This window comes from Phycodurus eques, chromosome 7 (genome assembly GCF_024500275.1).
Source record: "Phycodurus eques isolate BA_2022a chromosome 7, UOR_Pequ_1.1, whole genome shotgun sequence".
Classification (NCBI taxonomy): Eukaryota; Metazoa; Chordata; class Actinopteri; order Syngnathiformes; family Syngnathidae; genus Phycodurus; species Phycodurus eques.
This window is the reverse complement of record NC_084531.1, coordinates 28,133,369-28,158,761: the sequence shown is the minus strand read 5'-3', so window position 1 is coordinate 28,158,761 and position 25,393 is coordinate 28,133,369. Positions and strand designations below refer to the sequence as shown.

General features: G+C 45.7%; 1 protein-coding gene across 1 annotated transcript in view; it reads right to left on the bottom strand.

The window, feature by feature from the left end:
* The window catches only part of LOC133405251 (protocadherin-16-like), a 101,902-nt gene that overhangs the window by 4,492 nt on the left and 72,017 nt on the right, over nt 1–25,393 (bottom strand). The window contains 17 exon segments of the mRNA XM_061682070.1: nt 654–784; nt 901–1,052; nt 1,370–1,581; nt 1,665–1,778; nt 1,855–2,721; nt 3,238–3,447; nt 4,229–4,354; nt 5,517–5,756; nt 9,799–9,946; nt 9,948–10,646; nt 12,184–12,341; nt 12,615–12,711; nt 12,799–12,986; nt 13,888–14,916; nt 15,169–15,405; nt 15,492–15,723; nt 16,293–16,481. Of these exon segments, the coding sequence (XP_061538054.1) occupies nt 654–784; nt 901–1,052; nt 1,370–1,581; nt 1,665–1,778; nt 1,855–2,721; nt 3,238–3,447; nt 4,229–4,354; nt 5,517–5,756; nt 9,799–9,946; nt 9,948–10,646; nt 12,184–12,341; nt 12,615–12,711; nt 12,799–12,986; nt 13,888–14,916; nt 15,169–15,405; nt 15,492–15,723; nt 16,293–16,481 (5,029 nt within the window).

Here is a 25,393-nt window from a genome sequence, read left to right as displayed (position 1 = left end):
CATTTGAGAACCTTTTTGCATTTGGGCCATGTTGCTAGTGCTAGTCATTCCTGCTTATTAGCCTCTGGATCAAAGTCAGGGAGGACAGTTTTCGGTTCCAGAGCAACAGTTTCATCCATTCATTTTCTATACCGCTTATCCTGGTCAAGATTGAGGGAGGAGTTGAAGCCTACCCCAGCTGTATTTGGGGGGGGGGGGGGGGGGGGGGTGAAGGAGGACCACGCCCTGGACTGGCTGGCAGTCAAACGTAGGGCGATGGTGAATGGGGCACTGACCAGTAGTCAAGCCCACAGCATCTGTGTGAACCACTACACTACCAGTGAACCTGGGGAAAAAAAAATTACAGTCTTAATATTGGCGAGAGCAAGTAAAACAGGACCTGGCTAGATTTCGGGGGTCTATGGTCTTAGCCGCTCAACTCAACACACTCTTTATTGAGCTTGACATGCATGTGCAGCCAGAACTTCCTTAAGAATAGTCTTCAGAGAATGGATTATAGTCCTGTAATTATAGCTGCTATGAACAAAAATATTCTTCCTTTGCTAAATAAATAAGAAATGATATTCTGGCGAATCTTGAACACATTGAACACTAACTTGTTGGCGCTCTCTCACTTTCCCACTCAATCGACCATGCCAAGTTGGCCCGCTTACCCTCAGGCACTCGGATCTCCCGCGGCAGAGGAATCATGGGACTGTTGTCATTGAGATCGATGATGATCACGGTGAGCGTGGCAGAGCCAGCCAGTCGCGGGGTTCCACGGTCTGTTGCCGTGATGACAAGCCTAGAGTCACAAAAATCAGAACAGAACACTTTCTTTAACCTGTACTTTTATGGTCCTGGCAGATCATTTGATGCATAGAGCTTTAGGAGGGAAAAAAAAGAAAAACAAAGACTGACTTTGTTTGAGTCCAGATCTCTCTGTCCATGATGGCTGCGGTGCTGATGCTGCCAGTCAGCGGGTCTATCTTAAACAAACCGCTCATGGATGACGACCTAATGGAGTACGTCACCTGGCCATTTTGACCCTGGTCCAGGTCATCTGCTGCAACCTGCAAGAGGATTGAATGAAACTATAGAAAGCTCCACAAAAAAAGCTGTTTCAGCGTAACACGATCTAGTGAGCAATATTGCCAATGGAGTCCGAATGAAATGAAATGGGATTCACGGAACCACTTCCAAGGCACAACTGATTGAATACATTCAACAGGAGTGCTGAGAATACAGCCATTCATTACTTCGCCTCGTGAAACTATCCAGGCTGCTCAAGACCTAAGAGTGTTTCTATTCTACTCCATAACTTCACACTTAAACAACGGCCAAACACAATAAACTCTGGAGAGGGTGGGGGAAGTTAATTCTTCCACACCTGGATAATGGGAAAATCGTGACCCTGTGCCTCTCGGATATAGGCAACATAGTTCTGGAGCTGGAAGCGAGGCAAATTGTCATTGACGTCCTGCAGGATTAAGTTAACCGCCATGTAGGAGCTGGAAGATGCCGTCTCAGCTTTCACCACGAGGCGGAGTTTGGGGGTCTCCTCGTAGTCTAGCCCTTCGGATTTCTGGACCCATATTTCACCTGATTCACGGGAAAAAAAGAACAATACAAAGGGTCAGTTTTGGTACGTATTTGCAGCATATGCCGCCATCTTCACCACTTACCGGTAATGGTGTTTATTCCAAATGATTGCAACCGGTTTCCACTGAAAAGACTGTAGCTGACCCCATTTTGAGAGCCATCTGGATACTGGGCTTGGGTCTGAGTTACCACTGTACCTACAGCATAAAATGTGTCTCATCTTAATGCACAGTTCTAGTCGAAAACGTTGCAATTTTCTATCATCTTCCATACCTTTTGCGGCATTCTCCTGCAGACTGACGTCCCGTGCTGTGCGAGAGAAGCGAATGCCTCTGTATGTCTGCTCCTTGATATAAACAATGACCACCCCCAAGGAGGACTGAGCCGGATTTCCCTGGTCCATGGCCTGCACGATCAACGTCCTCTGGCTTTGAGTGAGAGCCTGCAGCCTCTCTGTGGCTTGGATGGCTCCTGTCAGCGAGTTGATGGTAAATCCCCTCACAGAGTTGGCGAAGCGATAAAAGACGGACCCGTTTGCCCCGAAGTCCTTGTCCTCGGCCCTCATGGTGGCCAGTACCCTTTGGCTCGACACGCTGCTGGCGGAAATGTTCAAAATAAGCGGGTCCTGAACGAAGAAGGGGGCATTGTCGTTGACATCTTGAATGTGGACGGTGACCCTGGCGGTGGAATTGCGGGGATTCGACGGTGACGAGTCAGTGGCGCACACCTCAAAGGTATAAGAGGCGGTCCGCTCTCTATCGAGGGGCGCTGCTGTGATGATACGGCCCGTGTACTGATCTATAATGAACATGCTCTTGGAGCCCTGGCTCAGGAAATACACAACCTGGCTGTTGAGGCCCTCATCCAGATCGATGGCTTTCACGTCCAGAACCAAAGAGCCAATCGGCACATCTTCGGACACGTCTGCTGTGTAGCTGCTGCTGGTAAACTGGGGCCTGTGGTCGTTTATGTCCATGACAGTTACCTCCACCGTGGCGGTGCTGCTGCGGGACGGGTGGCCCTGATCCTGGGCGGCCACCGTCAGGGCGTATCTGGCTTTCTTTTCCCGATCCAGAGGCCCGGAGGTGGACAGTGCACCAGACAGTCTGTCCAAGTGGAAATCTCCTTCCGGGTCTCCAGCTGCAGAGAGCGCAAAGTCAACATTATAAACTGTAATCGTGTGTAAATTGTGGGACTATACAGTTGGCTTTCGGCACACAACATAAATATATTAAAGGTCCGATGCCATCAGAATCCATTAGTTTCTACCATTTTATGCATACCATACGTCAAAATGAGGATGTGACCTGGTTTAAGATTGACATCGATGCGGTTTGTCGCTTGCATGCAATAGCCTTTGAACACCAAAATCGGCTTATGCTGTAGCAACTGTGTGTGTGTGAACCGGTGTGAGCTGTGGCCAACAGCAGCTCCTGCGTGAGTGTACTCATTGTGTTTGCGATTTAATGTTCTCCCGGCATTGAGTAAGCAGCTGAAAACTGATGACTGTGGCTCCCCTTACCCACACATGAGGGTATTACAGAAAGTTAGCATACAGTAAAAACCCATTAAAAAAAAAAAAAACAATCGCTACAATCCGCACATTTCTGAAGTATTGCGGGGTAATACTCTAGTGGTAATGCATCCCATCCTCACCTGTAATTCTGTAATTTATCTTCCCACCATCACCAGAATCCTGGTCGGTGGCTCGAAGTGTGAAAAGGAGCCGAGACTCCGTGTTTTCTGGCACCTCGATGCCGAAGTAGAGGCGTCCGAAGACGGGGGCGTTGTCGTTCTCATCCAGCACCCGGATCCTCACAGTGGATTTGGCGTAGTTCGGGGGAAGGCCTCCGTCTTTTGCATAAACTAAGGCAAAAAAAAATACAATTAAAATAAATAAATAACTAAAGTAAGTGTTGTGTGATTGACAGCAGTGGTCGTAACAAGAGGAAAGGTAAACACATGGGTGCCGGTCGACGTGTCACTCGGAGCGATTTGGAGGAGTAATGAGCCCACCAGTATCTAATGGCTCCAAAGTGTTTTTGTTCTGTCTGCTCAATTGTGACCGCTCTCCCTTTGATCACCATCTTAAAGGAAACATATTATGCCCCCCCACACACACAATTTAAAACAGTTCCCAGGTGTCTTAATAACATGTCTGTGAAATACTTTCGTCAAAACACACCAATTATTAGGAATTACAGTACACTCTTAGACACGTTTTTGTTTTTTTTTGCCTCACTGAAAGCTGCCTGCTTTGAAAGGGGTGGTCCTGTCTCATGCAAATGAGACACTGCTCCCTCCGCCCCCCTATACTGTGGGGCCAATGCCCAGTGAGGCTATCATTGCCATGACAACCGGGAAGTAGGGGGTTGCGACGAGGCGAGCGGCTATTACGAGCCCACAGTGTGAAGAAAAAAAGTCAGCTTCCATAAAGACATCAACTGCATTTTCACTTGTGATGGCAGCACTTCATCTCCAAGCCGCCGACCGAATTGCACTTGCCAATTAGTGTGTAGATCTGTGCATGTGAACTATGGGCCAGATGTGATTACCACTAGCTCACCAACATTTTGTTGGGCCCAAAAAAAAATGTTTTCATTTAAATACCCTTAACGGACATTGCTAAACTTTAGCAAGGCTTTACCTGTGACGGTGTAGTACTCCCGCAGCTCCCTGTCCAGTGGATGAGTGGTGGTGATGACGCCTGTCACCGGGTTGATAGTAAAACCCTCAACTGAGACGCCACCATATGTCACCTTGCCGTTGGATCCTTATGGAGAAATACACAAATATTCCTTTATTGTAAAAAGACTGTGCATAAAGATGTGTAATTACATGTTCATCCCCTTGTTTATTATTTGCTGCCTAAGCAACTTGGCAACGAGGCTTCTCCAGGTGTTTGCATGCCACGGTGTCTGGCGGAAAACTCGCCTTGTTTACTTCGCTAATTACTTTTGGATAGAAAGTTTACAATGCTTTTTGCTTTATTTGCGTCTGAGTCACGGCATGCGGAAATACAACCCCTGCCTCCATGGTCCTCATTTAGGAAAAAAAAAAAGCACAGGAAAAGAATGCTTGTTGGACGTATGGGAGTATGCAATTGTAAGAACGACGTGGTCTAAACCTCTAACTTAATTGTCATCGTACCATAATTTATATCGTTCTTTGCTTTGTGAGATGTGGCTCACAAATCTTGCCCTATTGCCGGTTGTTATACAGTATATTTTGGAAAATTGGGATTGATCTTGATCCTAAATGTGCCAAAATCTGCAGGAAAACTCTCGTAAATGCTACGCGTCATCGTTTCAGTTGTATGTTTGTACCATAGATGTACTCTAGCTGGAGTGTCTTATTTAAAAACAATAAATCAATGAAATAGGATTGAGACATGTTTTTAGGAAAGTGCAACATCAGTAGTTTGTCTTTTTTATATGAAACAAACGTCGCAGTCGTGCAACAGTAACAGTTTGCAGATTCTGAATTATGACGCTATAAAAACAGCAAACTGCTTTGGCTTCATCTGAAGAGGCCGCGCGGGAGAGACTTTAAACGTCTCAAGAAGATGTGTTGGCACTGCGCTGGTGTTTTTGTTTTGTTTTGTTTCTGGGCTGCGCTTATTTTCACATTCACTCGACGCATTTTTTAATGAGTTAACACATTGAACGTAGTGCCAAAAGCACATTGCTCGCCGGGACGTTCGCAAGCCGGAGGCAGAGCTGCACTGTGTTTGTCTGCGGAGGAGATACAGAACGTGGCGAGAGCGCCAGGCAGTTACACTTCCTGTCCCTTAGCCAATACGTTCCACGCAAGAACTCGGTATGCCTTTGAGCCATGTACCTAATCAAAGGTAACGCTAACTCATTGCGTGACGACAAACCTAAAATTTAGTGTGTTGATGTATTATATATGACAGTATATGCAGGCTTTTTCACCTTGGTCCAGGTCGAAGGCTGACACCGTCAAGACGGCGGTCCCTCGCGGTTGGTTCTCGGCGATCTGGCCCTCGTAGTGGCTCTCTTCGAACCGGGGCACTTCGTCGTTGACGTCGACCACGTAGACGCGCAGCAGCTGGCTGGACGAGCAGCGGGGGGCGCCGTGGTCCTCGGCCACGATGGTCAGGTTGAAGACTTCCTGGTCCTCGCGGTCCAGAGGTTTGAAGATAGACAAAGAACCTGCGAGAGGGAAGAATCGGGGGGGGGGGGATGAGTTCCTGATTCTGCCATTGCCAAGGACGCCCACTTCGATGCCTTTCTGTGACTCTTCCAGACTCTATGTGCATCTATTGCAACCTGTTGTTGACACTCTAAGGTCAGGGGCCAGTTCCTTCTGACGACATCCTCCGGGGTACTGTGGATCAATTTTTAGGTGTCGTCTTGGTCTCATGAGGTCAGAAATGTTCTAATGGAACCAGGAAGAGTATTGGTGCGTTCATGAATCAAACACCTGTTGTGAATTTTGCCCTTCACCTCCTTGTTAGAGAACTGCAAGTTGTGCGAAAAGTTGTAAAAGATTGAACAGTCGGACAAATGAGGTGAAATTCCGTTCACCTGTATAGTGCGTTATCCCTAACTTTATGGAAGTAGTCTATCTATGTAACACAGGACAACCATGAAAACATGCTGAAATCATCAGCGGCAATAAAACATATCGCTCTCCAACCAGTCCCCCGCAAAAAGTAAGAAAAGTTGCCATGTGAGGGGCGAATAAAAGAACACACACACGCTGAGTTTTGCCTACCTGAACGCTCGTGACTACCCCCACCACCACATTAGTAGCCTGTAACGATCTGGCCACTTTTTATAAGATTTTCCACAGCAGAGCGCGGCGGCGTAAACACACGCTCCAGACACGCAACATCAAGGCCTGCCGTGCACTGTGGAAATTAGGGGTCACTTCTAGTCTTTTATTTTCAACCTTTAAAGCACGAGCTTGCATTGATTCCTTTTCAATTTCATGCCTTCAATCGCTAAGTGAAAGAAAGAGAAAGCCGACGCCGGTTTGTTTTGGATGCTCTCGCTGATAGTTTTGCCCTTGAGCTTTTAATCTGGTCCGAGTTACTGCTTTGAATTTTTTTTCTTTGACTCACGCCGTGATCCAGCTATGTCCCCGATCACTCATAGCACATGTGAAAGGTAAAAAAAAATTAAATAAACAAAAGATGTGGGAAAGGGGAAATTTCATCGGGGTGTTTCTAACATTTTAAGCCTATGTGGATGCTTTGTGGCGCCACAACACTTTGGATGAAATGCATTTATCACGAGGCATCAAGCTGCCTCGTGTTTCGAGCGTGGGGAGTCCACTTGAGATCGCGATCGCGCCGTCTGACTCTGACAAAATAGCCACACATCACGAAAAGTATATACAGTGGACCCCCGTTTATCGCGGGGATACATTCCAGACCCATTCAGAGACCCCGATATAGAGAGACCATATAAAAAAAAAGTTTTTTATAACCCTCCTACAAACACATTTCAACTTGTAAAACACATTTTTTAAAACACAAAATAGAGGAACAATTCAATGTATTGTACTATCTGTTCCTTTAAGAGGCGGGACCTTTTGCAATACCGAAGCACAAATAACTGCCCATAAAAACAAATACTATAAACCACAGATTGTGAATTTATTTTTTTTGCAGTATTACAGCAGTTCGATTAAGTTCCACAGAAAAAAATCTGCAATATCACGGTGCTGCGACGAATTTGAATTGCATCTTCTGCTGTCTAGTGGATGGGCATTGAATTGTTCTTTAATGGTTTGCTTGCATAGACGAATGAACAAAGATACATTATTAGTTTTAAAAGAACAATATTTTTTGGGATCAATGAAAGGGGAAGTTTTCCTGACAGTGTTTGACCTGTAAGAAACTACCAAACCCGAGGAAAAACAACCAATCGGAGACAACCCGTGTTGTAGAAACCATCTAATTCGAGTAAGTCATGCTACCAGAGTAAGTCCAGATACACAAAGTGAAATGATTGTGCTGTTTTCTTTTCCACGACTGTTTCATTTTGTACTATAATTCTGTTGTACTTGTCCATAATACGTCGTTTAACATTTGCATGTTCAGAATAAAATCACGACTACGACTATGTAGCAGCCGCGGCTAACGTCAGTTTGTTTACAGCGCATGTTACGTAGAGTGCCCGTTAGTGAGGGGCTTGGCTTTGGTCGGAGTGGCGTGAGGCTACTTTCAAATCTTGCTAGCAGTTTTAAAAACTGCAAACTCCCCTTGAAGCACACTAATGGACGAGCGGTTCGGTCCCTGGTCTTCCCGCATCACTAACCCCCAAACGGGAGCAAACCATTTGCCATCTACAAACAACAAGTGCGCATGAAAAGCACTTGTGACGGGCGCGACAGGCCCGCGAATGTTTCCACTCCCGCGAGGCGATTTGAGGACGAGGAGGTGGGCGGAGCCGGACACGTGTCTGCGACGCCACAACAAAGCCCACAGGACCAAATCGCCCGAGGTCAGCGTTTTTGACGAGCAACACGAGCGCACAGTCGCACACAAACACGTGCGCTCACATATAAACATGCCTAACTGATCCCCCCCCCCCCCCTCCTCTAATGGTTCCCAGAAGCCCGAGCGGGAGGTTCTTTGCTCTTTCATGGATGATGATGTGTATGTGCGCGCTCTTGCTTGTGTGTGTTTCATATTTGTCAGGCCCGCATCATCTGTATGGCCTCCAGCTGAGCGGAATCGGTCAAAAAAGGTGTAACAAGAGTTGCGATCTCCTCAGACGTTTCGCAGAGGACGACAAGAGTTTGCGTGTTTACGGTCGGCGATCAAGGGAAGCGGGCGGGTGAGAATGGCAACTTCGCCGTTCAAAGGTGAACAGATAAGCAGCGCGCAGAGACAATTACAGGTGCTGCAAATTCTTCAAAAGGGGTGCCGTGTAATGACATGAACAGGTGAACACGTGCGGGCCGTCTGCTGCGCCGGTGGAATGGAATTCACAGCAGGTAGTGGAAATATAAAAAATGAGAGCGAGAGCGATGGATGTTCCAGTGAGTTTTTTTTTTTTTTTTATATGCAAAGAAGCTGCAAAAAGAAGCTTGAGTTGAGGATTGAAATGAATCCTGTAGTTCCAATTTAGTATACTGCAGTAGTTGCCATGTGTCAATCATTTCTCCAGTCATTTTTTTAGATAAGACAATTGGAAAAAACTGAGTAGGCGAATCCTCAGTCAGGATGCAATCTTCCTCTCAGCTTTCACTAGCGTTTCACACCCTAAATTATAATAGTTGTTCCCTGAAATAGTATTTATTTACTCCCAACAGTTTATTCTCTTTATTTCGTATTTCTTTTGACTGCACTACTTCCAGTGCGTGTATGTGGATGGCAGATTTGTTTTTGTCCAATCAGATTTCAGCCCCTATGTGCTGCAACGTCAAGCTAATCTGCCCAGGTCCTTCGGAAATGATCAATAATGCTGGCCGATGTAATTTAAAGAATTGCATTTATTTAATCTATTCATCCAGTCAACTGAGAACAGATTCTCATTTGCAAACTTACTTGGCTTATAGCTATATTGTGGCCACGATTTAGCATTCTGAATGCAACGTATACCTAATTTGTGGCCACAAATGTCTATTTGGTGGCCACAATTTAGTATTTTTTGGCCACAAAAAAAGGATTGTGAGTGCATGTTCAAGCTGGCTCACAATCTCAGCATTTTTTCATCCAGAGATTGGTTGGGCAGAGTCTCTGGAGTGCATTTACCAACCGTGAAGGGTGAATTTACACGTCCAACTAAATATTTTGCTACGTGCCTATTATTGAAATTGTATCTGTGATTGTGCTGTTCTGAAGTCTGCAAATTGCGATTTCAAAATTTGGCTAATATCTATGATAACAGTCTCTACACTGAGTTTTTCAGCCCTTGACTTGTCAGCTAGGCTGGCCGAAGATCTTCCATTTTTCAAGCCATAGCTGGAGTCGCCGAGATAGACAGGAGCACTATCATTTCAAAGCAGAGCTACAGACCCACACTCGAATCCCGAGTCTCAGAGTCACCGCAAGTCTCCAAGTAACTCCACAACTAGTCGCAAGAGTTGTTGCTCGTCATATTTTTGAAAAAGTATTTTGCTCGAGGGGTCAGACCATTTGTTGACAACACTGATTAGCCATCGCCTCGACTCCTGTGGTAGGACTCTAGGCATGCAAATTGGCCCACCAATACCAATCCTTCCACGAGCAGGACTTACCAGTGTTGGGGTTGAGGCTGAAGGTTCCATCCGCGTTGCCCGATTGGACTCGATATGTCACCCTGCCGTTCTCCCCTTTGTCCGCATCCCTGGCCATGACGTAGAGCGCCACGAAGCCGATGGGCTGGTCCTCCATCACGCTGACCTGCCGTCGGCGAGGTGAACGCCGGCGTGTTGTCGTTCTCATCTGTGACGTAAATCCTCGCCGTGACCGAGCTCCACTGCCTCTCGCCGGCGTCCAGGGCGGAGTCCGTTGCTTTGACCACCACGATCAGGCTGGGGTTGACCTCGTGGTCCAGCTCTTGGTTTAAGGTTAAAACCCCAGTGGAAGGGTCCAAGGTGAGCAGACCGGGTATGTCCGGAAACTGTTGGAGGATGGAGTACCTCAGGTCACTATTGGGCCCGCTGCCATCCTTGTCTGTGGCCTGGAACGTGAAGACAGAAGTACCCGGCTGGACGCTCTCCGAGATGACGATCGTGATGGGGTCCTCGGGGAACTGAGGGGCGTGGTCATTGCTGTCCTTTACGTTAATGTCCAGGTGGACCAAGGTGCTGATGGGCGGGGCCTGAGAGAAGTCGTCGACCTCGATCTTCAGCGTGTAGTGCGCATCTTGCTCATAGTCGAGTGGCCGAGCGAGGAAGACGTCTCCGGTCAAACGATCCACCACGAAGGTCCCGTCCCTGTCGGTACCACCCACCACCATGTAAGTAACCTCGCCCTCCGCCAGAGTTTCTCCATCGTGAAGTCGGACGGAACCGACGACTGAACCCGGCCTGGCCTCTTCCACAGAGTTGAACGCTATAGTATGCGAGTTGGTCTTTGAAGAGGGTCTGCTCATGCTGAGAACCTAGCAATAAAAAAACATGAGGCTTGTATGAGGAGCCAAGAGCATGAATCCAATGTTCCTTTGACAAAGCCTGATGGCAAATTATAATTACATGAAATACAGAACCAAAAATATGTCATGGTTTTTTTGGACCAAGCAGAAACAGATCTGATGCACTTGATGGCAAGTGTGTATGTGTTTTCGGAGGAGTAATAAAGCCAGTTACAAGCGGGGTTTTTTTTCGTTTTTTTTCTTTTTTCTTTTAATAGACAGGCCGCTTACATTAAGCCCATTTAATCTTATACTTGTGTCAGTGCCGGACAAAAAGAAGTAAAAGTTACACTTCAGCAGCCTTCGGTATTACGCTGTGGAACTCACTGTCTTCAATTGTATTACTAAAATCTTTAGTTCATGGGGAATCCTCAAAATAATGTGAAAATTTTGACACCGTAGTGTCGGCCAATAAGCTTGGCAATATAAAGTCTCCCATCATTCTCGGATACCTGCTTCCGATTAAGGATGCTCTGGGCAAATTCCCCAGTAGGTGTTTGTCAAAGTACAAGCCCTCAAATTTAAAAATGGTTGTTTTAGTGAGTAACAACGAGCAGAAACTGACAAAGACAGCCCAAAATCCCCAAAAGACTGATTTCCTGTTCACTTGCCAACATAGGTCCTTGAGACTTCCATGCTTCCTGTTTTGATCCACCCAATTTCACTTTTGATCGGTGAAAATGGTCACCAGGATACACACACTGGGCATGATAAACTCCCCAAAAAGGACATTTGTTTCTCAGCATAATAGTAATTAACAGCAATTCCAAGAATGAATGAAAATGAAAAATATTTGTAAAATAAAATAATGAAAGAAAATCATTCAAAACATAATTATAGAAATGTCCACATTTGGACGAACAGCATTGCATCATAGAGGAAGCGCACCGCAGTAAGTCGGCCTAGACAATATGTGACATGACAAGCTATAAATTGCTTCCACATTAGATGGAAAAAGTGAGCCGTTCCAGCTATAAATGTCAACCGCCTTACAAAATAATCGCCAAAAGATGATTAAACGACGTAAAATAAACGCATCGGCAGGCAAGAACAACACGGCGTTGTTTAATCCAATTATTTAACAATTATGTCTTTAAATCCTGGGAAAAAGTCAGCTATAAATTTGTTTATCTGGCAACTCTATTTTCCTGGAACCGTTATGTTCCTTCCTCAGTGTCGGCTTACAGCTCTGGGTTACAAATTAAAAGAGGGACTCCCAAAATAATACGCTGACAAAAGGGGTATTTTGCACTACCACTCAATGTAAAAAAAGGGCTACTGCATTGAAAGGGTGTTGAAGTCAACGTGAAAAACCTCAATCGCAGCTGGCACTCATCACATATGCCGGCTGGGAGTGTTTGATTCACACCCACTTTTCCATAAAAAAAAAAAAAAAAAACATTTCGAACTGTCACAAGGGTAGAAAACGAGAACGAGCCTTGTCTGAGGGGCCCGCGGCTCCTGGCCCCCCACCGCAAACTGACTGCGACTCCGGCTCGGGTCTGACCTGGATGGCGACGGAGCAGGAGGCGCTGCGAGGCGGCAGTCCTCGGTCGCTCGCCGTCACCGTCAACTCGTACTCGGGGCGCTCCGAGTGGCTGAGGGGTGATGACGAGTGCAGCTCGCCCGTGTTGGGGTTCAGGAAGAAGCGCTCTGCCCTCGGACCTAGAAGACGTGGGGGTCCAAATGTTTACAATACAGCTCTAGAAAAAAATGAAGAGATTCTTCTTCTCTGATTTCACTATTTAAAGGTATTTGAGTAAAAAGAACATTTCTGTTTGATTAAATAAATTACAACATAACACCCAGGTCACCGGCTGATAGTTAGTCATAGCTATATGTATTTTTAGCCACATTATGCCGGTGCACGTTTACCATTTCGAAGACAGTTGACTGTAGAACAAAGCCATTGCTGTTTTCCCTATGTTGGTATTGTACCTGACAAAGAGTAGAGTATGGTGCCATTCTCTCCTTCGTCAGGGTCTTTGGCTTGTACTGTGCCCAGTAGAAACCCAGAGGACTGACCCTCCGACACCTGTTAATCAGGCAAGTAAATCTCACCAAAGTTATGACTGATAGTTAATTGATAATTAAATGTTCGTCTATGGTCTTGTGGCGTCACCTTTAGGATGAGTTTTTTTCCCGGGTGGCTTTGAACAAATGCTGGCGCGTTGTCGTTGTCATCCAGCACACTTATGAAGACGGTTCCGGTGGCGCTGCGTGAAGGTGAGCCTCCGTCTTGCACAACCACCGACAGCTGGTAGCTGGACTGCTGCTCCCTGTCCAAAGTGGCCCTTGTGCTCATTTCACCTGAAAGCAGATGTGAGGCTTCATTAGAGCTCATGTACTGTACGACTGAGGGAGGCCAGCTAACAGGTTTTGATCCGATGAAACCTGAGTACTATATGATGTAGAACATCTGCAACGAGCAGATCCACATTGTGAGCTTGACAGATGCTGTTGAGGCTTGCTAAGTTGCCAGAAAGTGATCACAAATCAAAGTATGCGTCTCCTCCCACGGACTAACAGAGTCAGCAGGCCAATTAGAGCGCAACGAGGCACTGTCGCCACTGTCTGAATTATTCACCGCAGCGGGGGAAGACGCAATTATAGCTTGAATTGATTTTTTATCTGAATAATTGAAATGTGGCATAAATGTATCATACTAAAACATTTGCATCTTTGATTTGCAGTCTTCCGCCAAGAACGAAAGCAATTGGCCCGGTTGTGACCTGATGGCATGAAATCATTACGTGATGTGATCTGACGGGATTTGACAGAGATACTGTATATGCCTCTGAGGGCATCATGGTGACATATATTGTTTAGTACATCTGCCTTATAGTTAAGAGCACTGGGTTCCAAACTTTTGAAACATTTCTTCGTGGAGTTTGCATGTTCTCCCCCGTGCCTCCCTTATCCAAAACATGCTGCAATTGAAAACTTTGAATTGAATGTGAGTGTGAATGGTTGTTTGTCTAGTTGTGGCCTTTAAATGACTGGAAAAAAGTCCAGGGCATAGTCCAGCTCTGCCCCTTGACAAGCTCCACAATGATTTTCACGTCTGTGTATCAAAACCGCATTGACACATCCTTTGAAGGAATAGCAACCCATTTTCCAGTAACAGCCAGGTTGCTGTATCAAAAAGTTAGCGAGGGATTTAATGTGCTTCCATTTCCCAGTGCCCAGTGCGTCCCTTTTTGCAACTAACCTGTGTGCGAGTTTATCTGGAAGTTTCGGTCAGGGTAAGCCAGGCGGTAGCTTAGGCGTCCGTTGGAGCCGCTGTCACGATCGCTGGCCAACACGTGACCGAAGCCCGTCCCCGCCGGCAAGTTTTCCTTCACAGCCATGAAGACTCTGGGTTGCGTGAACCGAGGTGGGTTGTCGTTCTCATCTGTCACGGATATCCTCACGGTGGCGCTGCCGGTCTTTTTCAGCTGTCCGTGACCTGCACTGGCCAGCACGGTCAGGAGATACATGTCCTTGACTTCGCGGTCGAGCGCGCCCTTCACGAAGAGCCAGCCACTGTCCGAAGCAATGCCGAAGCCGGCAGCGTCGCCATCAGGTCGCAGGTGATATGAAAGAGGGCTGAAGTAACCGGAGCCTGATGTTTCTCTGTTGAGGGCCCGGACCCGCAGGAAGCGTGTATTAATCGGAGTGCCTTCTTTTAGTTCCACTCTGTAGGTGAGAGTATCAAACACGGGTCCCTGGTCGTTCTCCGCTTGGACATGAACCACAAGCATAAAGGTCGCACTGAGCTGAGGCACTCCACTATCTTTGGCGATCACTTGGAGATCATAGCGGGGGACACGCTCATAGTTGAGGGCCCCCACCAGTCGTATATCCCCACTGCTGCGTTCTATGCTGAAAGCTCTCTGGATGCCACTCGGAGATGACAGGTCAAAGGACAGCTGGCCATTTGCTCCAGAGTCTCTGTCCTCAGCTTGTACGCGATATACCACAGTCCCCATTTCTGTTTGCTCTGGCAGCAACAGGGACTCGGAGGACGAGAGAAAAAAAACAGGGGGGTTGTCGTTGACGTCCTCGACGCTGATGTGAACCCGGGTCTGGCCAAAGGCGGGGGGGTTCCCAGTGCGGACCTGCACTTCCAAGTCAAGCGTGGGCCGGGCTTCGTGATCCAGGGAGAGACTGGTTCGCAGGGCCCCGGTGTCTGGATCCACTGTAAAGTATCCCGTGGGGTCGCCGGAGCTGATGGTATAGGCCATATCTCTGAGGGGGCCTAGCAAGCGGAGGAAATGAGACGCAAACCAGAAGTTATCATCACCCAAGAGGCTGCTGTGAAAAGCACTTTAGCATGCTCGAAGATGCCATTTTTCAATTTCAAGGGTGTGTATAAAAGCTTGGGAAAATGAATGTATAAACACATTAGTAACATGGAATTTTTGAATGATGTGAATTCTGAGGTAAGTGTGTATGTTGGCACTGTGTAAAATGGGATGTATCATCTGGGTAACGTGAATCTGGAGCGTACCTGTCTTACTCTTGGCCAGGACACTGCCCACGACAGTCCCCTGCAAGACATCCTCAAAAACTGCGAAGTAGTACTGAGCCTGTTCAAACACAGGGGGTGCCACTACCCCCGCTACCACGCTGATGTTGACCTTGGCGTTCACCAGGGTGGCCAGACCTCCGCTGTCCTGGGCTGAGATCACCATTGGTATGACAGAGTTGGCCTTGCCGTGGACAGACCGAGAAAGAGAGATCACACCTGCACAAACAAGATTGTACATTGAATGGATTCTTTGTGTACAATGGATGTTACAGTGGAGAAAATACACACTTCGATGTACAAACCTGTGTCTTTGTTGAGGGTGAAGTAAGGGGAAGACCCTCCGGATACAGTTTTGTACGTAATCCGGCCATTCTCTCCTGAATCTGGGTCATAGGCGATCACTCGGACCACAGAGGTCCCAGGAGCGCTCTGCGAGCTCAGACTGACAGCGTAGCTCACCGGATAAAAGGCCGGTCTGTTATCATTCACATCTAGCAGATCTACCTTCACGTAGGCGAGCGTACTCAGTCCCCCCTGTCCGAGAAACAAAAACCTCTCTTGTTAGTTTATGCCGTCATGTCAGATAAATCACCAAACACTCACAAGCGTTGCAAGTAGACCGTATTTATGGTGCAGAAATAAACCCCGGTGAAAATATTCTATGTATAGAGTGACCTCGGAGAATAGTCCCAACAGGTCAGATTGATAGTCTCTCCTGGGAGAGGCCTGCCCAGGGCAAGGTCTTTTCCGCAGTCTGTTTTATAAGGCTTTTCATTTGCGCTGAATACAATGCGGCCATTTCATTTGGACCAGGTGGCAAAAACAAAGGAGGCAGCCGTTCAACCTAATAAAATATTACTGCCTGACAGCTGAGGCATTTCGTTCCCTCCTCATCTAATCGTTTTAACATGGCCGTCATTTTCTTTCATTTCTCAGCTTGTATTTTCATAGAAATATATGGCATAAATCGACCAAGATGCTCACGTCTGATGACTGGCCGCCACGTCTTTACCCTGTGGCCCGCAACGCTAACACGTGGAGTGCTGCTGGGTTTATGGGACGCATTAGTATAAAACATTGTTTTTATAAAAGCCACTGCTCACCCCGTCCACCGCAGTAACAGTGAAGTCGTAGCTGCTCTGGCCTTGATCGCGGTCCAGTGCGGTGCGAGTGCAGATGACGCCGGTCTCTTTGTCAATGGTGAAGTGAGAGGTAGTGGCACTGTTCAGGCCCGAGCTCAGGGAGTAGGTGATGGAGCCAAAAGAGCCGCCGTCTGCATCTGTTGCCATCACCTAAGCAGAAGATGAAAACACGAGTGGTTGAATAATGATCATATCAAAGTCGAAAGCAAAGCAGACCAGATCGAAGGATACATGACAGTCAAACAAGAATATCATAGCAGGTGCTGTTTAAAGGCATCTTTGGACTCGTCCGATTTTGTTTATCTGGGCCAAGCAGGCCCTCTAGCAGGATGTGGGCTATCAGGGAAACGGAGGAGGATGACTTCTCCAGGAACCGGGAAGGATGCCAGCACGGGGGAAACAGGAATGGCGTCTGTCTACAAAGGACATTGACGGCGGTGGCGGCTGCGGAACAGCGGCGTACCACACAGTTCGCTACAGTGTGGCGCATTATACCCTGTAATGTGCTGCTTGTGGTGTGGTTTTAATAAAAGCGCGCTATCTACAGAGGGCTGGAACCCGCCAAAGTCGTAAATGTAGCTCACGAGCCGTCAGCCACCGAGCCATTTACTGCAGGATCTGCAGAGATGCGAGATGGGGCCCCTGGGGACCGGCAGTATATAATTATTTGCAAGTGTTGGCTACAGATGTAGGCCTACTGCAACTAAATTATTACAGTCAGATTAAACCTAACAAGTTTATTCTTAGCTCTATGAAGGTGGTTATGTTTTAATAGGCATTTGCAGTGGACTTACAGAGGTCTGCCTGATACTGACAGTCTCCTCTTTTTTAGGTTAATTGAAATTTCATTAGAAATTGGAACAAGCTGGTATTGAAGAAAGCACTAATAAAGGTATCGATATGACGGTGTCCAAATACCACGCAAATAAGCCCCCGAGTGTTTAGGAATTATTAAAACAAAAAAAATCACCAGTCTGCTCTGTTGTAACTGACGTTTCTCCGTTTACATTTCACGTTCTTTAAGTCACTCTTCATGCAGGCATTCGGCGGTGTATATGTCATCATCTCCAGCACTCGCCGACTAATTCCGATGTCAGTTTCAAAAGTAAAAGCTTATCTTTCCCAGCTCTCATCCAGAATGCGATGAAAAGACAAATAGAAATGTTGACTAATACAAATATTGATACATGAGTGTAAAAGCTTGTCTTTCAACATTGATGCCATAAACGTAACAGGCAGAAAACAGAACCTGTTTCTGCAATGTCCAAACACCTGAGTTGCCATCAGGAGCATGGCCAAGGGAAATAATGTTCATCATCCAAAACCAGACTCTTTCTTAAAAAAAAAAAAGTGAGTGTGAGTAAAATCGTTCACTCGAGGCGATGAAGACTTGAGGTGGGGGGTGCGGTCATTCAGGCTCCAGTCTCAGCAGATGGGAGGCGTGCATTGTAACTCCTAACAGAGGACGAGTAGTGTGTAGGAGTGAGCAAGCGAGCCAAAGAGAAGAATAATAAACCACGCGAGGAAAGGGGAAACCAAGAGCCATAGCAGGCAGCTACTCCATCTTTAACGCACACACGGGGCTGGCTTGCGCTGTAGTATTTTATCAGTTTCAGTTAAATAAGTGGGCCTGCAGTGTTATGTGCTTGTTTTCTCTGCAGTTGTTTGACAAGTATTAGCAATGTGGGGAGAAAAGGAACAGTTTCTGCATGAATAACGTCTAAAATATTTAAGGGCAACTAGGTACAATGTAATTCAACTGCCCAAGCTCCAAGCAGCAATTAACAGGCCCCTGTGCCCGCTTTTTCATGGCAAGTCCTCAAAAAATGATCATCCAACTTTGGTCCCATGGTTAGCCATGGCATAGACAAAAAAGCTTTGCCATTTGGAGGCGTACATCTGTGGATCCGATTGGGGCTCATGAGGGCGAATTCCCGAGTCAGAGTTTGTGAAATTATGAGGCCAAAATGTCCATTTTAGAACCACTTCCTCTTCAGGTTCCAAATATAGACCCTTGAAACATTTTTGTGCATTCTGATATGACAGACATATCTACCTAATTTTACGTTGATCGTTGTAAGTGGTGTCTGAGACGCATTTTTCTAACTCTCCAGGAGGCGTTACTGAGTGAGTGTTGTTTAAAATACATCCCTTTTGAACAAAGATACATGTGCCTATTGCTCGGGCTCTACAATAAGACATCCATTCATTGCAATCACTATGATATTCGAGGAGACTGCACTTGTTTTCCAATTTGGCAGCAACGGTCCGATTCTTTTTGCTCTCCATGGTTCATCCACATGCTTCACATAAAAAAATGTTTTTAAAAAAAAAACGCACAACTTTCATATTTATGGTATGAAATGGAAACAGTAGAGGGGAAATAAGAGATGAGAATTTGGAAGGGAGCTTCTACTGCGTCACCTCAAAACCCAGTTGATATGAATGTGGGCTTCCGCGCCAGTTTGAAAAGCCTCAAACCTTTGCAGTGTGCTACAGATGCTCTCCCTACATTGTTTCAAGTTCTTCATAAAGTGGTGAGCATGTTTGGATAAGTGGTAAGGATACACGAGGACAATATGTTCCATGTGTTCAGCGTGAGGCACGTCGGTGGGAATGGAGTCCCAGATAACCCGCCCTGCATTTGCATAAGTCCAGACCATTTGTAGCCAAGCGCCCCAAAGCTATCATTTCCATTGGTAGCTTCGTCGGTGTCGTCTTCCCTTGCAGTCCGGGAGATCAGCGGATCCCACACGAGACGACGTGAGGCCGTACGCAAATGAAAAACCGGTGTCGGAAAATTAGCCAAGCCGCAAACCATAAACCCAATAAAACACAGCCGTTGGCTTCAAAACAGGCAAAAGTAAAAGTCTGAAGAGGAACAATGAATAACGCTCGCAGTTGAGCTGCAATGTCACGACAACATCTTTTAGCTCAATGTCTGCAAGATCTGCATCCCCCCTCTTGGTTCTCTTTTGTCAATTTATAGTCTGTTGTGGCAAAAAAAAAAAAAAAAAAACATCTGTAAAACACTGGGAAACTCCAAGCGTCTTGCAAGGGAGGAGAAATTTTACAGAGCAAACACACGAGTGCAGCATAATTCTGAGTAAGGTGGCAGCTACTGTCGTGCTCTCGGTAAACATGCAGCTGCCTCGTGATCACGACCTTAGAATTCATTAGTTATTTGGAGTAGGGTGTTTAAAAAGAAGCATGAGCCACATGCTGCTTCATCAAAACCATTATTACCTGAACTTGTAACGTAACAGTCTGTTCTGGTAAAAAAAAAAAAAAATGCCTCGAGTCTTGCAAATGACAGGAAATCAAGCGTTGTTGTGCATGATGTCAAACCAGACCTTGGCAAATCTACATTTAAGATGATTATCGACTGATTATCTGTCCTGGCGTCTCACTACTACACGGCCGTAGCGACATGAGCAACAACAACATAATGCCGAACGTATACCAGAAAGGGAGCTGGGTTTTGTCGTTATGTGAAGAGACTCACCTCTTGAGCATAAATTCAGGTGGTAACAAAAGCTTAGAGTGAGTACATCATTTATTGCGTTTTATAAACTGTGGTTAACTTGACATTTTACACGTTTGTGACAGTTAAGAATGTTACAATGTTACTTAAAACATTATTATTATTATTATTATTTATCTATATGTTTAGTGGGTGCATAAAGGTTTTACAAAGTCTGAAGTAAGGCATAAAATCCAGCCAATAAAGTTGGCATATCATAAAATTACCATAGGAGGGGGGAAAAAAAAACAATCCCACCACACACCACTCACAACATGGTCGTGTTGGCCTTTGCTTCTTTATTTTCCCACTCCCGTTGTTCTCTTTCCACGTTAACGTGTATAGGCATTACACAAGCCTGTATTTGGATTGGATTAAAAATTCAAAAAGATTGGTACGTAATCTCGGATCAGCGGCAGCTCGGGGTTTTCTCCCCACACTCGGCGTACGTGAGTGAAGCGCGACGGGAGACGTCTTATCAGGCGCTGTTTGCTACGCGAGCCCCTCGGTAAAACAAGCTGGGGGAATCCAACGATAACTGGGCCACTCTGCGGTTCTCTCCCGTCAGATTCCAGGAGACCGTCTGACCGGCCGCTAAAGAGAAGCAGATTCGCACGCCTCACATGTATATTTATCTTCAATATGTTGAATTTGATCAGGGAGCCTGACGCTGTGAAGAAAAGAAACCAAAAACCTCCTGGCACATTTGGCCGACCTTGCTTTGTGGTCGGAGAGAACATCAGGCCCAGGAAGGTCATTATTATCGCAACTGTTCTCAAAAGACAAAGGATTTGACTTCCTTTGCCACTTGGAGCACCTATTTACGGGGATTATGGGAAATTACTTTTGAATTTCTTGTATTGAAATAGTTGAGTTTTAGTGTGAAATTAAATCACTATCAAGTTTTTAGTGAGCTGGCCATTTCTGAAACTGTGTCTTTTCACAGTTTTCACAGAATTCAGCGAATTCATATGATAGTGGCCCCAGACCAATTTTTGACTAGGAAGGCCCAAGATCAGCCATTTTCAAGCGACGGGCAGGTCATGTGACTACACAAAGGCACTATCATGTCAAAGCCAAAGGGTAAGCAGAGCTGCGGTGTTAGCACAGATTAGCGTTAGCTTCTGATAACAGATTTCCTCCACATATGAAAATACATTCTAATCTTCATGGATTTTCCCAGTCGGGTGGGAGATATGGTTAAATTAGCCAGTGGTGGCTTCTCACAAGCGTGACTCATTTGCAGTCTGGGCGCGGAGAAGTGAACATCTACTGATCTGGATGTAGTCTCAAGACTGTCCAGAAGTCTCCATTAACATCACAAACTATCGCTTTTAAAAAAAAAAAAAATCATTAGACGGGTCAGAGAAATTGCAGATATAGCGGCAAATATGTCAACACTGAGTAGACCCTCGCTCTGCCCCTGGTCGTCGTGGTGACGAGATGCGTACTCGGCATTTGCACAAGAGAGAACTGCCCCCCCAAACACTAGAATGCCACAAGGGTACTCTCGTTATATATCCTTTTATGTATTTTGAAAGAAGAATGTCAAAGACCTTTGATTACATCACCTGGGAACTGTTACAAATTATGGAAAGAAATGGCCTTCTTTAGGTTACCAAATATAGTTCCTTGAATCTTTATTGATTCTTACCTCTCTGGCAGAAACTGAGCTTTATTATCTTAGTAGAGGCAGGATATTTGTTAGCTCTTGTATCGGATGTAATTAGATCGCACCCGAGTGTGTGATCGAGCACCAAAGCTTTTGTTAAGTCCTTGAGGACGATGCAACCCTATGCAGGTCACTTCGGCCTTGTTTTCCCAGGCTACCGTTCCTCTCAGCGAACCCCGCTGTGGAAATAACTACTGTGAGCATATGAGCGATGGAGGAGCGAACCCCGTGGTAGCCAACAAAGTGGGAGGTGGCGGAAAGATGGTTTTTAATCACACTCTCCGCGTTTCACAACAGTCAGACAAATCTGTCTCGCGTCGTTCCACCGTGAAGGCCGGCCAATCGGGAGGGCCGCCGCCGCCTGCCAATCCAAATAGGCCGCATATGTAAATGTTTGCCCGCCGGGAAATTAGCGCACGCATCAATCCCCTTCTGCATGCAAAATGTCCTTTCGGTGCACCTTAAACACGCAATCAAAGTCTAAAACCTGCAAACATTGGCGAAAAGATGTCATGCCTCATCAGCCTCATGAGAAAGATTGACAGCGAAATAAAATGTGCATTAAACAGAATCTTCTGCACGGTCACGGCTCAACCTTGCGCAGATGGGAACCAAGAGGCGATCCAAAAATACCCCATTTCTAAATCTCCTGATGACGGTTTGCTTTGATCTTCCTTGGCTACCTGAACACAGCATATACCTGACACATAGAGTTGTTGGCCGCAGAGCCAGAATGTGGTTTAAATCTAAAAAGCCATAACTGTCGAGGTGTCCTTGGATGAATATGGATGGACTTACTGATGTATTCGGTTGCAAAAAAAAAAAAAAAAAGTCTCTGGCGATGTGTCCACTGAATGCGCTAATTGATCAGAAGTGCCATGTTTCTACAGAGGGGTCCAATTCAGCCACGTTCAGGGTCTGGTTCAATAAACCTTATCAGGCTCCCATTTCCACTGCAGAGTTTGTAGGCTTGATAGCAACAGTTGTGTCAGTTCCGTTAATAACATGAAATCATAGAAGTATGACAGTGTAAAACTCACTAATGAATTAATTAACCATGAAAACAAATGACACAAATTGTAGAAATTCCTCTCTCCGTGGGTGTTTTTGAAAATGGCAATTATATTTGTATTCCCAGTCCTTTCTTTTCATTCCATTGTAACACAGGTGATCATTAGGTCAACCAATCAATGAATTTCATGTAACCGACCAATACAAACCCTAACCCTAACTAACTCGAATTTACCTTACCGGTACCCTAACCTTAACTATATGTCCTAACCCTACCTAACCCTAACCAGGCAGTCTGTTTAGGACCACCTGAGTTACAGTAAATCAACCGTGCACTGTCCCGCTTGGTGGAACCATTGGTTTAGGTACACAGCTTGGCCAGCATTAATGCCAGTCTGTTTGGAGGTTTACGGCCATCCTTAGGCCACATGCCAAATCACCACAACTGGATCATTTCCTGTTAAGAATCAAAACTCCAAGTCATCATCATCAAATATAATTTCAGTGACAGCTTCAAAGGCCAAATTTGCCTTGACTGACCAAACGCTCACATGAGCAATTAGAGGCGGCGGATGATAGACTTGATGGAGAACATGCTGATCATTAAAAGCCAGTAAAGGTAAAGAGGGAAGTGTGAGTTACGAAGAAATGGGTCGAGTGGGAGGGCTGCAGGAATGCGGCCAGAAAACAGCTTTGGGATTTGCACAGCTGTTGTAAAGCCTGCTGCTCCTGCTGTTGCTGCTGCTAGTGGTGATGGTGTCCTGGCATCGCTTCTGACGAGAGAAGGGCAGAGACCTCCTGCTGGACACACTAAATCGCTGACGGAGCTTAGACACGTGTCCACCACCAAGCCTCGACATCGACACTATTTTAATGAATATTTGCTGCAGTCTGGAGCCAAGCTAAAAGTGTGTGAAAGGTTTTGTTGTTGTTGTTGTTGTTGTTTTGCAGAGGAGAGAACCAGAGAGAACACTTTAAATGTTGACATAGACCCAGATGAAGGAGTTTTACAGTGGGATGACGGTGGATATCTATGAAGCATTGCAATTTGGTGCTTTTGGTAAATTACTGGAAAACAACTCATTGGCGGCTTTCTTACGAAGGAATTTGCCAAAATGAGCCCAAATTAGAAGCAGGTATCCTAAGTAGATGGTCGGCGCCAAATTAGTTATGGCAACTAATTCGAGCTGAGCATGGCATGAAAGTTTGATGATCATTTTGAGGATTCACCTGCAAGGGCCTTTTCATCTTACATTTGAGTGATATCGTAGACCCAAACAAGACACGGGATTTTTATAGACTTTAAACAATACATCTCACGACTGTAAGAAAAAACGAAAACCATGGATTTTTTGAGACATGGAACAGCGTTCAGTCTATTAGGTATCATCTGGGAATCGTTAATAACCGTAGCCAAACAACACGTCAAAGAGGCCCGTGGTGTAGTTCTTCTTTATGATTTTGCTGGTATGGACCAAAGTTATTGGATGAATGATTAGACCCATAGAAATAAAAAAAAAAGCACTGTGTTCAAACCCAACAGCCCGTGGGGCGAAATGGAAGGTTTGGCCCGAGTCTTTAGCGTGTGGGTCACAAATTAATTGTACTCGAAAGGAAGCCCTCGAACGCCGCCTTTGATCCCTCCGAATGAAAATTTTTACATCAGCTCCCAATTATCCATTTGCATAGCTTCTTTTGTACGCGCTTTGGTAACATTACGCAGACACTGGAGAAAGTCACGCTTATTTACGCTCTTTATAATTACAGAACAAATACAATTTCGTGGCAGAATTCCCACTCCTCTTCAATGTCCTTGCATGACTTCACAGGAACAATCAACTCCAGATTTGTGTAGGACGGGCTTTGTCCAGATGTCCATTAAATGATGTCCGCAGGACTAAGACGGGACGTCACTGAGAGGCGGCGTAAAAATGTCAAGGTCATTAAGAATTTTCATCAAATCTCCTTGCAAGTAGTCATGTATCAGAATCACGATCATGCAACGTTTGTCAGATCATCTCATTCAGCGTGCGTTCTTACTATCCTGAAGAGGTCGGATGGTTGCACATGCTAAAGGGTCAACAAAACAAAACTTCCACGGTAAATCTGTTGGTTAGTACTAGCTGGTCGGAAGACATGAGCCCTCCTGAATAGGACGTGATTGGCACGGCTTTCTTCTTCAAGGGATAAAATAAACTTCCTGACACAGGGAGACGATCGGGTTCTGGTTTCTAAATCAACATTAGCGTCAGTGTTTCATCTGCAGTTTGAGTGCAAAGGAACAGAACTGGCAGAGGGTCAGTTTATTGATGAATTTAGGCTACATTTACATAAGAACCTAGTAAAAACCTGCATTTTTTTCTATGCGTTTTTGAAACGTTTTCGTCCGCAGACGAAAGCGCTGGCAAAACGATCCCTGTTCACTCAGGCTTGCAAAAACATTTCAAAACACTGTAAAGCCAGCATGGTCGCTGGCAACACCACAAACTTCCAGACCAAGTACTTATCCTTGGCATCTTAAACAAAACAAGCGTTGGGAATCTTTTGCAATTGCAAACTGGGTTATAATAGGTTAGTTTCAAATGTAGGCTATACTGATGACTGAACTTCCAGGTTCCTTCAAAACCCAAACTGGTCCCACACCTTGGAGCGGACTTTCTGCCTAGGATAGTCAAATAAGCTCTGAGTGTTCTCCATTGTTGAAATTGATTTTTAGGCATACATCTGCAATCACACAAAATGGGAACTGTAGAAAATTGGATTCAAAAACATAACCCGGAATGTCCAAATTTGCTGAATGACTCGCATCATTAAAAAAATCATATACTACTTCTTTTTTTTTTTCTTACTTTCCTG